The 13,541-nt window shown below is 37.6% G+C and overlaps 1 protein-coding gene across 1 annotated transcript in view; it reads left to right on the top strand.

Annotated features, from left to right (window-relative positions):
- The window catches only part of Ankrd17 (ankyrin repeat domain 17), a 140,714-nt gene that overhangs the window by 54,968 nt on the left and 72,205 nt on the right, over positions 1-13,541 (top strand). Inside the window, 4 exon segments of the mRNA XM_006991673.3 lie at positions 4,917-5,070; positions 10,488-10,644; positions 11,936-12,083; positions 12,307-12,454. Coding sequence (XP_006991735.3) covers positions 4,917-5,070; positions 10,488-10,644; positions 11,936-12,083; positions 12,307-12,454 — 607 coding nt within the window.

Genomic DNA, 13,541 nt, shown 5'->3' with positions numbered 1-13,541 from the left:
TTTTCTGTCTTTATATTGGACAAGAATTTAATAATACAGGGAAAATCACTCTCTTCCACAGACAAGCTCACAGTTATTTTGTCAATCCCAAGTGATCAGCCTTGGGCATATGTACATACGAGCAAAGCTAAATGGTCTCAGTAGGTTGTGTAACCACATGTTTGCGTGTGTGTGTGTGTGTGTGTGTGTGTGTGTGTGTGTGTGTGTGTGTGTATTACATGTAATGATAATAAAGATGAGATCATGAATTTTAGAAGATGGACACTGGAGGAGTTGAAGGATGGACAGAGAGAGATGGGAGTGATGCAGATACAGTGCTCCTGTATGTTCTCAAAAAATTAGTAAACAATAAAAATGGTGATACATAATCATTTTTGTGGAATACCCAGTTCTGACAATACATCCACAATACTTTAAATGTAACTTATACTTGTCATACTTAAATATTCATTAACTTTGATACTTTTTTAGTGACAAACTACTAACAGCATTTAGAACATGAAAAGGAGGTATATATGCTTAATATAGTTTAAATTTGAATAAAAGGCTATTTTTCATATTTATAAGAGTGAATTTCTTGTGTCATTCTATCTGTATTTATTGAGAATAGAACACAAAATCCACTTTAAAAAAGAATATTGAATATTTCTTTCTACAGCTCTTGGGATTGAACCCAGGACTTGGTGCATGCTGGGTAAGCTCTATACCATAAGGCTACATGTACAGCCTCCAGGTGAGGGAAGGGTTAATGGCGTTAAGGAAAAGTCTATTGCTTTTTCTCTAATTGCATGTAGCCCTTCACACCACCACTAACCCCACAGTACATTATATTCCTTTACTTGTATTGTTGGCCACTTGTACACAATCATTTTATAAAATAAGTTCCTAAATAACAGGATTGGTTTTTATGCATTGATGTATAAATGCAGTAGTAAACACTTTTGAATATAGAATGTCTGCAATGTGTAATCAATGAAAAGAACAGTTTTGTTCCCTTCTCCATTTAAGATTGTATAATTAGCTTTTCTTTCTCCAAATATACTCTAAACCTTTTAGAATCAAAATGGAAAGAATATCAGGATCATCTGGTAATTTAAATTCTTTCCAAAAAAGTACATTTATGCATTTGTGTATGTGTAAGAGAGGATAGATGGGTACACGTATCACAGTGGGCCTGTCGGGGTGAGTGGACAACTGTGTAGTTTCCAGGGTTTGAACTCAGTTGTCAAGCTTGGCTTGCTGAGCCCTCTCGTCAGCCCAAATTTCTAATTCTTTGAAGTTTTTCACCCTCCAAAAGTTTCTTGATTTCTGAACATAGATTACCTACTTGTTGGGTGTGCATGTAAGTTAAACAGAGAGAGAACATAGAAACTATGCGAACATACACCATACATGCAATAAATTATTGATACAGGGATGGGGAAACGTGCCGTGATGAACATATGGTGGTCAGAGGACAGCTTATGGGAGTTTGTTCTCTCCTCCCAACATGTGGGTTTTTGGTAATGGAACTCCAGTTTTTAGGCTTGGCTGCAAACGCCTTACCTTAGCGTCTCATAGGCCTTGGACAACTATTTTTTTTTTTTCAACTATGTTTATCGTAGTAAGTCTTCACTAGGTTTAGTAATAATACATTGTAACGTAAGCCACTTCCCCTAACTTACAAGTTGAACTTTCTTGCTGTGAACTGTCCTGTTCCATCAGAGTGAAATTGTGTGTGTATCTGCCAGTGCCACAAATAACTTTCCCTCTCTCATCTTAAACAGATTAGTTATTTTGGTCAAAATTATTCTTTTCTACTTAACAATACTTTTGGAGAGATTTGGCACCTGTCATTTTTGCCTTAAAATGAGTCTGTTTACTTTCTAAAGCTAACTTAAAATATTTACTTACTCATCTGTTAATTTCAGTTGTGTTCATATTTATATATTTTCCTTTTTCATTACATTGAAGTTGTTAGAGATATTTTAGCAGATGTGATTTTGTCATTGCTTGGGCACAGCCTTTTCTTTAGAAAGAATCATCTTTTGAACCATGTTACAGAATGCAAAGGCGTTTGTGAATCATAACACACCCAAAAATGCACTTACAAAAGTAGAAGTTGCACTTTACCTGGTAACGTCCCTTCACTTAAGCACTTAGTTAGACTGTGTTGCTCTCGCTTTAGCATGCCTTTGCTGCCCCTTTACGAACAGAATTATAATTCCAGCACTCAGGAGGCAGGTGGATCTCTGAGTTAGAGGCCAACCTGGTCTACAGAGCCAACCTGGTCTGCCAGGGCTACACAGAAACTCGGCCTCAAAAAAAAAAAAAAAAAAAAAAAAGAAAAGAAAAGAAAGAAAAAAGAAAGTAAAAGAAAAAAACAGAATGGAATAGCCCTGGCATGTTAACATTTGTTTGAATTTAATATCCTCAGAATTTTATGAAAAAATTTAGGCAGTTACATTAGTTTCAGAGTGTTCTATGTTCATTTGTCTTTGAAATATTAGAAGTGTCATTTATGGGCTGATGAGATGGCTCTAGCGTAAGGTGCTTGTGACTGAATCTAGTGACCTGGATTTGATCCCTAGGATCATAAGCTGAAGGAGCAGTGAATTCCTGCAACTTTTCTGTTGATTACCCATGCACTGTGTGATATGTGTGTGTGGTGTGTGTGTGTGTGTGTGTGTGTGTGTGTGTGTGTGTGTGTGTGTGTGAAAACAAAAACTTGAAAGTATAATTTACCACTAAGTGTGTGCTGATTAAAAATAGCAGTGGTAGGTAGGGGATTTAGCTCAGTGGTAGAACACTTGCCTAGCAAGCGCAAGGCCCTGGGTTCGGTCCTCAGCTCTGGAAAAAAAATAGCAGTGGTAAGCTGGGTGTGGTGGTGCAGAGGTAGGTGGATCTCGAAGTTCAAGGCCAGCCTAGTTTACACAGTGAGTGCCAAGGGAGGCTGGACTATACACAGTGAGACACTGTCTCTGAAAAGAATGGGAGGTGGAGAGATGGCTCAGTGGTTGAGAGCCCCCTGTCTCCTTGCTCCTGCAGAGGACTTAAGTTCCATTCCCAGCACCCATATCAAGCTGTTCAAAGCTACCTGTAACTATAGCACCAAGGGATCTGATGCCTTAGGCCTCTGAGAGTACCAGCACTTGGGTCCATATATATAGCACTTGGGTCCATATACTCCCATCAGAGAGACAGCCATTTTAAAGTGATGACATTTGAGGATGGAAAAAAAATGTCACTGTCAGTATTTAAATGCTTTTCTGTTGACTGCTTTTCTTTTGTACTTTTAGATACTAGGCCTGAGCATGCTGTGCTCTAGATATATATTACTTTGTGTATGTTCTTTATATTTTATGTGTATGAGTGTTTTGCCTACGTGTATGTCTGTAGACTACTTGCATCCCTGTAGATCCCTTGCATGCCTTCAGAGGCTAGAAGATGTCACATCCCCATTCATTTGTGAATCACTGTGTGGATACTGGGAATCAAACTCGGGTTCTCTGAAGAGCATTTAGTGTACTTAACCTACTAAGCCATCTCTCTCTAGCCCCCTATTACTTTAGGTTTTTTATTGTAGTTTTTGCAGTGCTGTATAGAAGCACCTTAAAATTTTTGCTGGATGTGGTCTTGTCTGCCTAGGTTCCCAGTACTTCTCAGTATGATCTCTTGAGTCCAGGATTTTGATGCTGGACTGGGCAGCATAGCCAAACTCAAATCAACAACAAAACGAGCTGTGGTGGATAGGTTTCTGTTTCCTTGAATTTCTTTCATTTTACTCTTATTTATAGTGAGTGTATCTAAACATATGGTCTATAAACTTTTGTGGGTCTAGTAGATCATTTCAGGGTATCGGGAGGTCAGAATTATTGTCCCCATAATACTGAGGCATTTGTTGTTTCTAATGTGTAGTATGTATGTAGACATTTTCACAGTAGTAAGTAAATGTTTCCTATCCTTAAGGTTGTAGAACCAAAGTATACAAGTATTGTTCATTGCTATATGCTTGTAGTTAAAGAAAATGCTTCAGGGCCGGGCGGTGGTGGCACATGCCTTTAATCCCACCACTTGGGAGGCAGAGGCAGGCGGATCTCTGTGAGTTCAAGGCCAGTCTGGTCTAGAGAAGAAGATCCAGGAAAGGCGCAAAACTACACAGAGGGGAAAAAAAAGAAAAGAAAATATTTCAGATCTCACTTTTCACTAGTTTTTAAAAGATTTATTATCTTTTGAAATTATTGGTATATGTGGATATGTGCACATGAGTAAGGGTTGGTAGGCATTTGTAAATCCTCCAGCTTGGGTGCTGGGAACTGAACTTGGATTCTCAGCAAGAACAGTATATATGCTTTTAACTGCTGAGTCACCTCTCCAGCTCTCTTTTCACAAATTTTTGAGACACAAGAAAACTTAACCACTTTTTTTCATGAAATGCTTTTTACAACTGTCAAACGATGTCTATTAAACTTGGATTTTTGACAAACATCCTCAAAAGATTAATTAAAATGAACCTGTCATTTTCATTTTTGTTGTAATGAAAAATTTGAGCTTTTAAGCATTATCTGTAATTTTAAAATTCTAAGTGCAAAAACTAAGGAAAGCCAAGTGTTTAAAATGACTACCTAAAGAGCTGGTAGAGGGACGGATCCAGGATTTATGTTTACAAGCTTAGGCGTATCTTATGCACACATTAAAACTGGAAAGAATGCATGTGATTTCAGTAAATAAAAAGATTGCAGTTGAAGATTGAGTTCTCAAAATCTTCAACTTTTAATTTTCTCTTAGTTTAAGCAGTGGGTGTTAGCTGTTTGAATTTATTTAGAATTGCTACTATACTTATCATTGGTAATTATGTTAAATATATTTTTTCTCCCTCTGATCTTACTTTGTTTTTGTCCTCTTCTCCTCTTTCCTGTCTTCTTTTTCTTTTCTAGGTGGAGTCTTTCATTTTGGACCAGGATGATTTGGAGAATCCAATGCTGGAAACAGCTTCCAAGTTGCTCTTATCAGGCACTGCTGATGGTGCAGACCTCAGGACGGTAGATCCAGAGACACAGGCTAGACTGGAAGCTTTACTAGAAGCTGCAGGTATGTATGTCTTGTGCTCTTGATAGTCATGTCTTCCTTATTATCCATACCATAGCTCTTGCTACTGTAGTGTGTGCTCCTTTATTTCTTTGAAAAAACACATTAGGTAAGATTCATTGAAGTTTAATTACAGTGTTGTTGACTGAATTTATTGCTAATGAATAAACTATTGATATCTTTAATACATAATACACATGAAACTAGGTTATATATTAATGGAATATTCTAACCCAAGACTTGCAGTAGTTCTTCTTTGTCCTAGCAGCAGTGATTTAGTTCTCAGTTGCAGTTTGCAGCAACTTTATGATAATAATTGAATGCTTCGAATCCCCCAGTGTGCAATACAGGCTGTATACCTATATAAGTAAAGCAAATTGTTTTATTTTCTCCGTAAGAATATAATTTCAATTGGAGGATTTTACAAATAATTTTTTTCTTCCTCATTCTTTTATTTCTCTCCCTTATTCATTCTTTTCTAATAAAAAATTTCACACAAAAGCTTGAAATAGCATAGCAAACTCCAATTGTGATTTTTCAACTTTAATAAGCATCAGTACATGGGTAGACTTATTCTTTTTCATTTTTTATTCATCTTTTATTCATTACTCTTCTCTTGACATCCCCATGTCTTTAAATATAGATATGTACTTTGTTATTTCATATATGATTTCTTGCATATGTATCTCAAGGATTCCTTTAAAAATGGGGCCATAAAGACAGTCGAAAGGGGGAAAAAAGTAGAAATTTACTTTTAATGACTAAATATCCTGTCTGTTGGGAGAATTGATGAGTTATTTCATAGTCTAGGTTTTGCTTGATTAGATAGAGTAGCCAGTGCTCTTTAACTGTTGAGCCATCTCTCTAGCCCTAGAACACCTTTCTCAAGAAAGATGTATGAATGTGTGAGGTTTTTGTTGTTAATAGTTTTGCTTTATTTTTCCCTCATTTTACTTGTGAGGGGCAAAATTTTCTGAGATCTCAAGTGGAAATGTCTTACTGTGTTCATGCTTAATAGTTTATGCATTGAAGTTTAGTTTAAAAATAATTTCCTGCAGATTTTTGAAATTATTGCCCTATTGTCTTCTGCTCTTGTGTGTTGCAGTTGTGAATGGTTTCATTTTCTGCACCACTAGTTCCTAGTCTTTCCCAGAACTTGGTGGCATTTGAAAATTGGTTTTGTTTTAATTGCCTTGGCTTGTCTTTCCAGATTATCAAATTGTGTTTGACTGTGGTGATCTCTGAGTTCTGTTTATAGCCAATAGCAATGACATAAAAAGCGAAATTGGAAAGTGTACACATCTCTTTTGCCAACTGATACATTTCACTGTGAGGCATTCACTGGTTTCCTATTGCATTGTAGTTATTTTTTATACAGCCACAAGAAAAAGCACTCAAATGCCTTGTAATTTTTGTATCAGACACTAGATCATAGTGTGGCTGAAATCTCTTGCATTAAGATCTTGTAAACTGAAATCACCTGTGTTACGTTTGTACCTATCTGCTGTTGGGGAAGGTTCGCTTCCAAGCTCTTTGTGGACAATCAGTTGTATCTTCTCTTGCTTCCACATTCCTTGATGCACAGCTCCTCTCCATTTTTAAGCCAGTAAGGGCACGTAAAAATCTTTTTATTTCTTAAATTCCCTATCTTTGTTATCCCCAGGCAAAGAACTCTCTCTGCTTTTCATGAGTTTCTGATTGGGTTGGACCCACCAGGATAATCTGTTTGATATGCTTTAACTTTACAGTGACAGTAGATTTTATCTTAAGTGAAGTCTTAAGAGGTGGGTAAATAGGGACTGTAAAAGTGGAGTTAGTGACTAAGAGTGTAACAGGAATCTTAGGAGTTCTTATTAATAAAATCAAACCTGGAGCCAAGTATTGTGGTGAACACTGGAAGATCAGAGAGACAGAACAAGCCACAGCTAACCTCACCTGGTCAACTTCTCAGCTGATCTTGTTTTCTCAAACTGGAAGCCTCTGTGTCCTCATATCCGAATGGCTCTCAGCTGAACTGTGCTGCTCAAAACCTAAAAGCTTAACCAGCCAAATGCTTCTAGTTCCTGGTCCTCAGACCTTATATATCTTTGCCTTCTACCATCACTCCCTGGGATTAAAGGCTTGCTTTCTGGGATTAAAGGCGTGAGTCACCATGCCTGGCTGTTTCCAATGTGTCCTTGAACTCACAGAGATCCAGAGGGATTTCTGTCTCTGGAATGCTAGGATTAAAGGCGTGCATGCCACCATTTTCTAGCCTCTGTATCTAGTGGCTGTTCTGTTCTCTGACCCCAGATAAATTTATTAGGATGCACAATATTTTGGAGAACACAATACCACCACATAAGAGCACCTGTTGCTCTTGGAAATGACCAGGGTTTAGTTCCCAGCACCTAAGAAATGCCTCACAACCACTGTTAACTCCTGTTCCAGGGGACCTGACCCTATTTTCTGACCTCTTGTCATCATGCATGCACTTGATACACATACATGCTCACAGTCGAACACTTAAAAATACACGTAACAATAAATAAACTGACTGAAGGATAATATAAGTATGCCAGTGTTATCTAATTTGTTAGGAACATTTTAGTTTTCCTACCTGTGATTACATACAGACGTTTTTATTTCTTTGAGATTACCTAACATATTACTATGTAGGTCTTTCCTCTCAAATCTGCTGAATTTCTTGAGAGACATGTCTGCAAGTTTTAAGTCTTGTGAATAACAAGTCTGGCTGCTAACACTCTGTCTCTTAGGAACAAAAAGGAAGGAACCTGAGGATTGAATATGCAGCATGTTGGTGTTCACCTTCTCACCATCCATCCAATACTCCTCCTTTCTGTCTCCCCCTGTTCCTTGTCTCCTAGTTGAGGTCCTATCCCGTTTGGTTTTAGAGAGTCTATGGAGACTTGTACTTAATTGATTAGGTTCAGCTAGTGTCCCAGTTTCATGACCAAAGCCTTACAGTTTCTTTATCTAATTCTCAAGTCCTTACTTTATGATCTCCTTGTTTCTCATTGATAGCTGTTTCTGCTTAGTCTGTTCTGTTTACCTTACAATAGAACCTTAGATTTAAAGAGGTATCTTAGTTTTATCAAGGGTGGAATTCCTGTATTGCATTCTGCTTATTTTTATTAAGTTTTAAAAGGAAAGGGAGAAAAAAAAATCATTTACCCTTATCTTCAAATGAAACCTAGATGCTGTAATGCCTTCTCTATGTTAAGTCTTGTAGTCCTGTGATTAAATGTCTGAAGTTGGAAAGATTAATCTGGTTACACTATGCTCTTTGTATTTTTGGTTATTGCTGCTCGACATAAGATCACCATAATTTGCCATGGGTTATTTATCTTTTATTAATATTTTTGCTGCATCCTTATTATCCACTAAAATTGCTTTTGTGGGCATACATGGTGGTGGGTCCCTTCAGTCCTAGCAGTCTCTACATTCTGGTGGCTGAGGCTGAACAAAGATCAAAAGAAAGGAACTTGGGAGCTATTAGAAGTTCATGGATTAAAATGAACATTTTCTTCTGTTTTTATTTTTAAGTAATGACCATTCTCTGCTTGTCTGACTAGAATTTCTTATAGAGTTGACAACAGCCTGAGAAATGGTAGCTAATTCTCATTTGGAAATACACCAAATAGATCTCACTTGTGCTCCAATAGACTTCCGATTACAATTTGACTTTGAATATTAATGACACCAGTTGGACAGTAGGGTTTGATCTTAGCAGTGTTGTATTTAAAAAACAGCATGTGGTGGTGTTGGTGGGTTTGAGCCAAGGTGCCCCACAGCGGGTGAGGGAGACACGCCATGCAGACAGGGTTGGCTCTGTCCAAGGGGGGCCACGGTGGAAAGTCACTCACACCATGCCATGGTACTCATATGGAAAGTTTTGTTATTAAAGGGGGACGGGGAGAGGGAGAGAGGAGAGGAGAGAAGAGAAGAGGGAGGGTTTTTTTTTTTTCTTAAAAGGCACTTTACATAGGATGGTGTTGTCAGGACACTGGGAGGGGCAGGGGCAGGCCTGAGTGTTAACAAGCAGACCACGGCAGCCTTTATCATCTGGACATCTTGATTAGCAGAAATGAAATTTGGCCACTGAGAAGTTCTTATTATTTTTGAAATCATAGTTGCTTCTCAAATTTACCTTTAGTTTTATACAATACAGTAGTTGATAGAAGTTTTTGACAGAAAAGCTAGGCAAGTATAAACTTTCATCATAAGACTATGTAAGTATTGTGCCTTTCCCACTTTTATAAAATACTGTTATTTTACAGAAATGTTCATATTACCAAGTAGATGATCTTTGATCTCAAGTAGTTCTACAGTTAACAATAGCGTTTCCTTGCTAAATTTTAGTTTCCGTCTGAATTACTTGTCTGAAATATCTTTGGGCTTGAGATACTGTGTGTGTGTGTGTGTGTGTGTGTGTGTGTGTGTGTGTGTGTGTGTGTGTGTGTGTGTGTGTGTGTGTGTGTGTGTTGCACATGAGTGCAAGTGCCATAGAGGTCCGAAGAGGGTGTCAGATTCCCTGAAGCTGGAGTTACAGGTGTTTGTGAGCTGCCTGATAACTGGTAACAAAATCACGTCCTGGAAAAGTGTCAGGTGCTCTTAATCACTGAGCCATCTTTCCAATCCCAACACCCATGTCTTTAATAAGCACCACAGGTGATGCAGATGGATAATCTGGAATAAAATAATAATGAATATTAATCATGGTAAGCTTGCTTTATTAGAAATATATGGAAATGTAAGTATTATGTTCATTCAGATGTTTACTATTTTTACTTTTGTATTTCTTTTGCTATTTTGAATAATTTTAGAAGATTCTAAGTACATGTGGTAAGCATATGTAGTGAGTTTTTAAGAGGTGGTTATATGTAGATTATCTTTTTTATGCAGCCTGTATTCTACTCATCCATTTTCTTGAAGCAAAAGTAGACATTTACCAAAAATAGAGTGATGTTGCTGACACTTGTGGCGTCAGTGAGTCAAAAATGATTTTTCTAGAATTCTTTTTCTTTGTTTTGCTGTATATTGACTTTATTTTTGGAAGTCTTTCTGCCTGTGGTGATAAAAGTGACTAAATAGCTTATGACTCAATACCTACAGCTCAGTAACCTCTGAACATAAGTTGTTCTCCCAAAGACAGGACATGTTTCAGAGAAGTCTCCTATCTGTCCAGCACAGGCTAAAGACCCACATCTGACACCATAGTGTGTCAGATCATGTATCCAGGGACCATATGGTGTGGATAAAGTTTTTAGATTCGAGAAAAGTTATTTACCTCAAGATTATAGACAGATATTTCTATTATAGTATCTAAAGCTCAAGTTAACATGCAGATTTTAGTAACGTGAGTTTTGCTTTGTTTTCCTTTTGGGTATTTCCATATTGGTGTGAAAATAATACAATAGGAATAGGCAAGTTATCCACGGCCGATGGTAAAGCCTTTGCAGACCCTGAAGTACTCCGGAGGTTGACATCGTCTGTCAGCTGTGCGTTGGATGAAGCTGCTGCTGCACTTACGCGAATGAGAGCTGAAAGCACAGCAAATGCAGGGCAGTCGGACAAGTGAGTGCTTTTGTGTTGTGAGCCGTATAGCAGGGATTTTCCTAAGAGGGAAATAGTTTATGTTTATGTAGCTTTTTTGTGCCTCATACTATAGCCACTTAACACAGTACCTTTTTTGTACATAAAAAAACGAACCTTTTAAGTTGTGGATTTTTTTTTCCTTAATGTCAGTTGTATAAGCACACTGGGAGATGAATAGCTTAATGTAGCTCAAGAAGATGAGATGAACACCATTGTCTTATGCTGAAAGCCGTTGAGGACTGGAGTGGTAGCTCTTTGTTAAGACAGCTTGCTGCCTCTGCCCCCCCGCCCCCTCCCCAGGCACCTACCTAGTTGAGTTCCCAGCACCCATGGCTTAAAACTCATAAAAAAAACCTTTCACTTATTTATGTTGCTCTTATGTATTAGTGACAAAGAAGTCAGTGCTATTCTATCAACTGTATTTTTTTCAGTTCATATGTATGGTTTAGAATACAAGAATTTTGTTTCCTGAAGTTTTAAAAAATCATAAATCTTGTTTACATAATGTGAATGTTAGACCAAGAGACTTTATTTTTTGTCTCTCATAGTTCTTGTATATTTGATTTTAGTACTAATAAGGATTCAGTGTATTATAAGTAATATTTTAGATTTTTCTGGTGCTATATAATGAAAGTCATTTTTATATATAAAGTCTGGAGTGTGAACAGAGCATCTGAAGAGGTATCATTACTGTGTTACAGTTTTAGTCCTTACTGCCTTCTGCCTTCTTCCTCTGATTGGAAGTAAAGCTATGTGGGGAGATGGCACAGTGGGTAAAGTTGTTGCTGAGTAAGGATGAGGATGTGAGTATGACACAGGAAGTGGTGGAGACAGGAGACACGATCCTGTCTTACAGATAGGAATAGCACCTTGTCTAAACAAGGTAGAAGGACAGGACGGACACCTGAGGTGATTGTATGAGTAAATACTCTGCTAGTTACTCTACTGTTAACATTACATGCTCTCATCTTGTGTCTGATATTCTTTTACTTGATGGAAGAACTCAGATAGGCTTTCATAATTAGTAGGTGTCTTACCCATTTTATATTTTCTTAATGTCATAGAATTTCTAGCAATTGAACAAAAGCTTAATCTATAACATTTATGTTTGAATTTTTATAATTTCACTATTTGCTGTGAATTAGTTGTACATATCTGAAAACATTTTAGAATACTGGTTAATTTTAATTTAGAATGACATAAAAACAATACTTACATGATGCAGATCTTTATATCATCCTCTGAGATGACTCTGTTCTTCTTGCCATAGCCGCAGTTTGGCAGAGGCCTGTTCAGAAGGAGATGTAAATGCTGTGCGAAAATTACTCATTGAAGGTCGAAGTGTAAATGAACACACCGAGGAAGGGGAGAGCCTCCTTTGTTTAGCTTGTTCTGCTGGATACTATGAGCTTGCACAGGTTTGTGTTATAGAAATAAGCCTTTAAAACTACCATTTATTAGGAAAAGAATAAACCCTTTTGCCTGTTGAGCTAATTTCAATACAGACTTGTAGCATACAGCTTGTCTAGTTTATGATTCCTAGGAATCTTAATGCATATGGAGGTATTATATAAATAAATGTATTGAAAACTTTCAGAGTACTTTCTTAATACTCTATAAACTGTTTTCTTCTTTCTCCAGGTTTTGTTGGCAATGCATGCAAATGTGGAAGACAGGGGAATCAAAGGTGACATTACCCCTTTAATGGCTGCTGCTAATGGAGGACATGTCAAAATTGTGAAGTTGCTGCTAGCTCACAAAGCAGATGTCAATGCACAGTCTTCAACAGGTTATGCATACTTCCTTTTCAGTTTCATTAGCTAGTAGCATCCCTTTTAATAATTGTTTCTCATGAAGGTATTCACTTAAGTGTAGTTTGTTGTTTTTTCCTCTTAACTCTTTGTTCTTTGGGGGGCCCACCACCCAGCTCCAAAATAAAACACATGGAAACTTATTACTTCTTTTGAGTGCCTGGCCTTAGCATGGCTTATTACTAGCCAGCTTTATTTTTTTTTTCTTTATTAAGAAATTTTCTATTAATTTTACATACCAACCACAGATCCCCCCTCTCTTCCCTCTTCCTGCCCTTCCCCCTCCAGTCTTCCCTCCCCCAACTCATCCTCCATTCCTTCCTCTAAAAAGGTAAGGCCTCCCATGGGGAGTCAGTAGAGCCTGGTACATTCAGTTTAGGCAGGTCCAAGCCCCTCCCCCTGCATTAGTCTAGCCAGCTTTTCTTAAATTATCCCATCTACCTTGTGCCTCTAGGCTTTTATCTTTCTCTATTTCTTATATACCTTTCTTTACTTACTACTCCATGGCTTGCTGTGTAGCTGGCTGGCAGGCCCCTGGAGTTCTCCTCTCCTCCTTTTCTGGCTCTCCATCTCCCTTCACAGATTTCTCCTCCTATTTATTCTCTCTGTGTGTCAGCCCCACCTGTTCTTTCTCTGCTCAGCCATTGGCTATTCAGCTCGTTATTAGACCAATCAGGTGTTTTAGACAGGCAAAATAACATACTACCTTCAGAGTTAAACACATGTAACATAAAAGAATGCAGCACATCTTTGCATCATTAAAACAACGTTCTACAGCAAAAACAAATGTAAAACATCTTCAAATAAGATTCCACAACACTTAAGTGCTACATATTTGCCCAAGTCTCTATGAGGTTTAAAATAATATTTAAAAAAATGTTTCCTGTTAGGTTTATAAGACATTCTTGGTTTCTTTTTTAAAGTATGTTAAGCACTCAGTTTGAAAGACTACCATGTAGATGTGGAGAAGTATGGCTTACAGTTCTCAAACCCTGGCTTCCTTTTCACTATTAATGCAAGATATAGGGAGAATAGGATGGACAACAAGGACTAGACCATGATCTT

This window comes from Peromyscus maniculatus, chromosome 10 (assembly GCF_049852395.1).
Source record: "Peromyscus maniculatus bairdii isolate BWxNUB_F1_BW_parent chromosome 10, HU_Pman_BW_mat_3.1, whole genome shotgun sequence".
In the NCBI taxonomy this organism is placed as follows: domain Eukaryota; kingdom Metazoa; phylum Chordata; class Mammalia; order Rodentia; family Cricetidae; genus Peromyscus; species Peromyscus maniculatus.
This window is presented reverse-complemented; position numbering and strand designations above follow the sequence as displayed.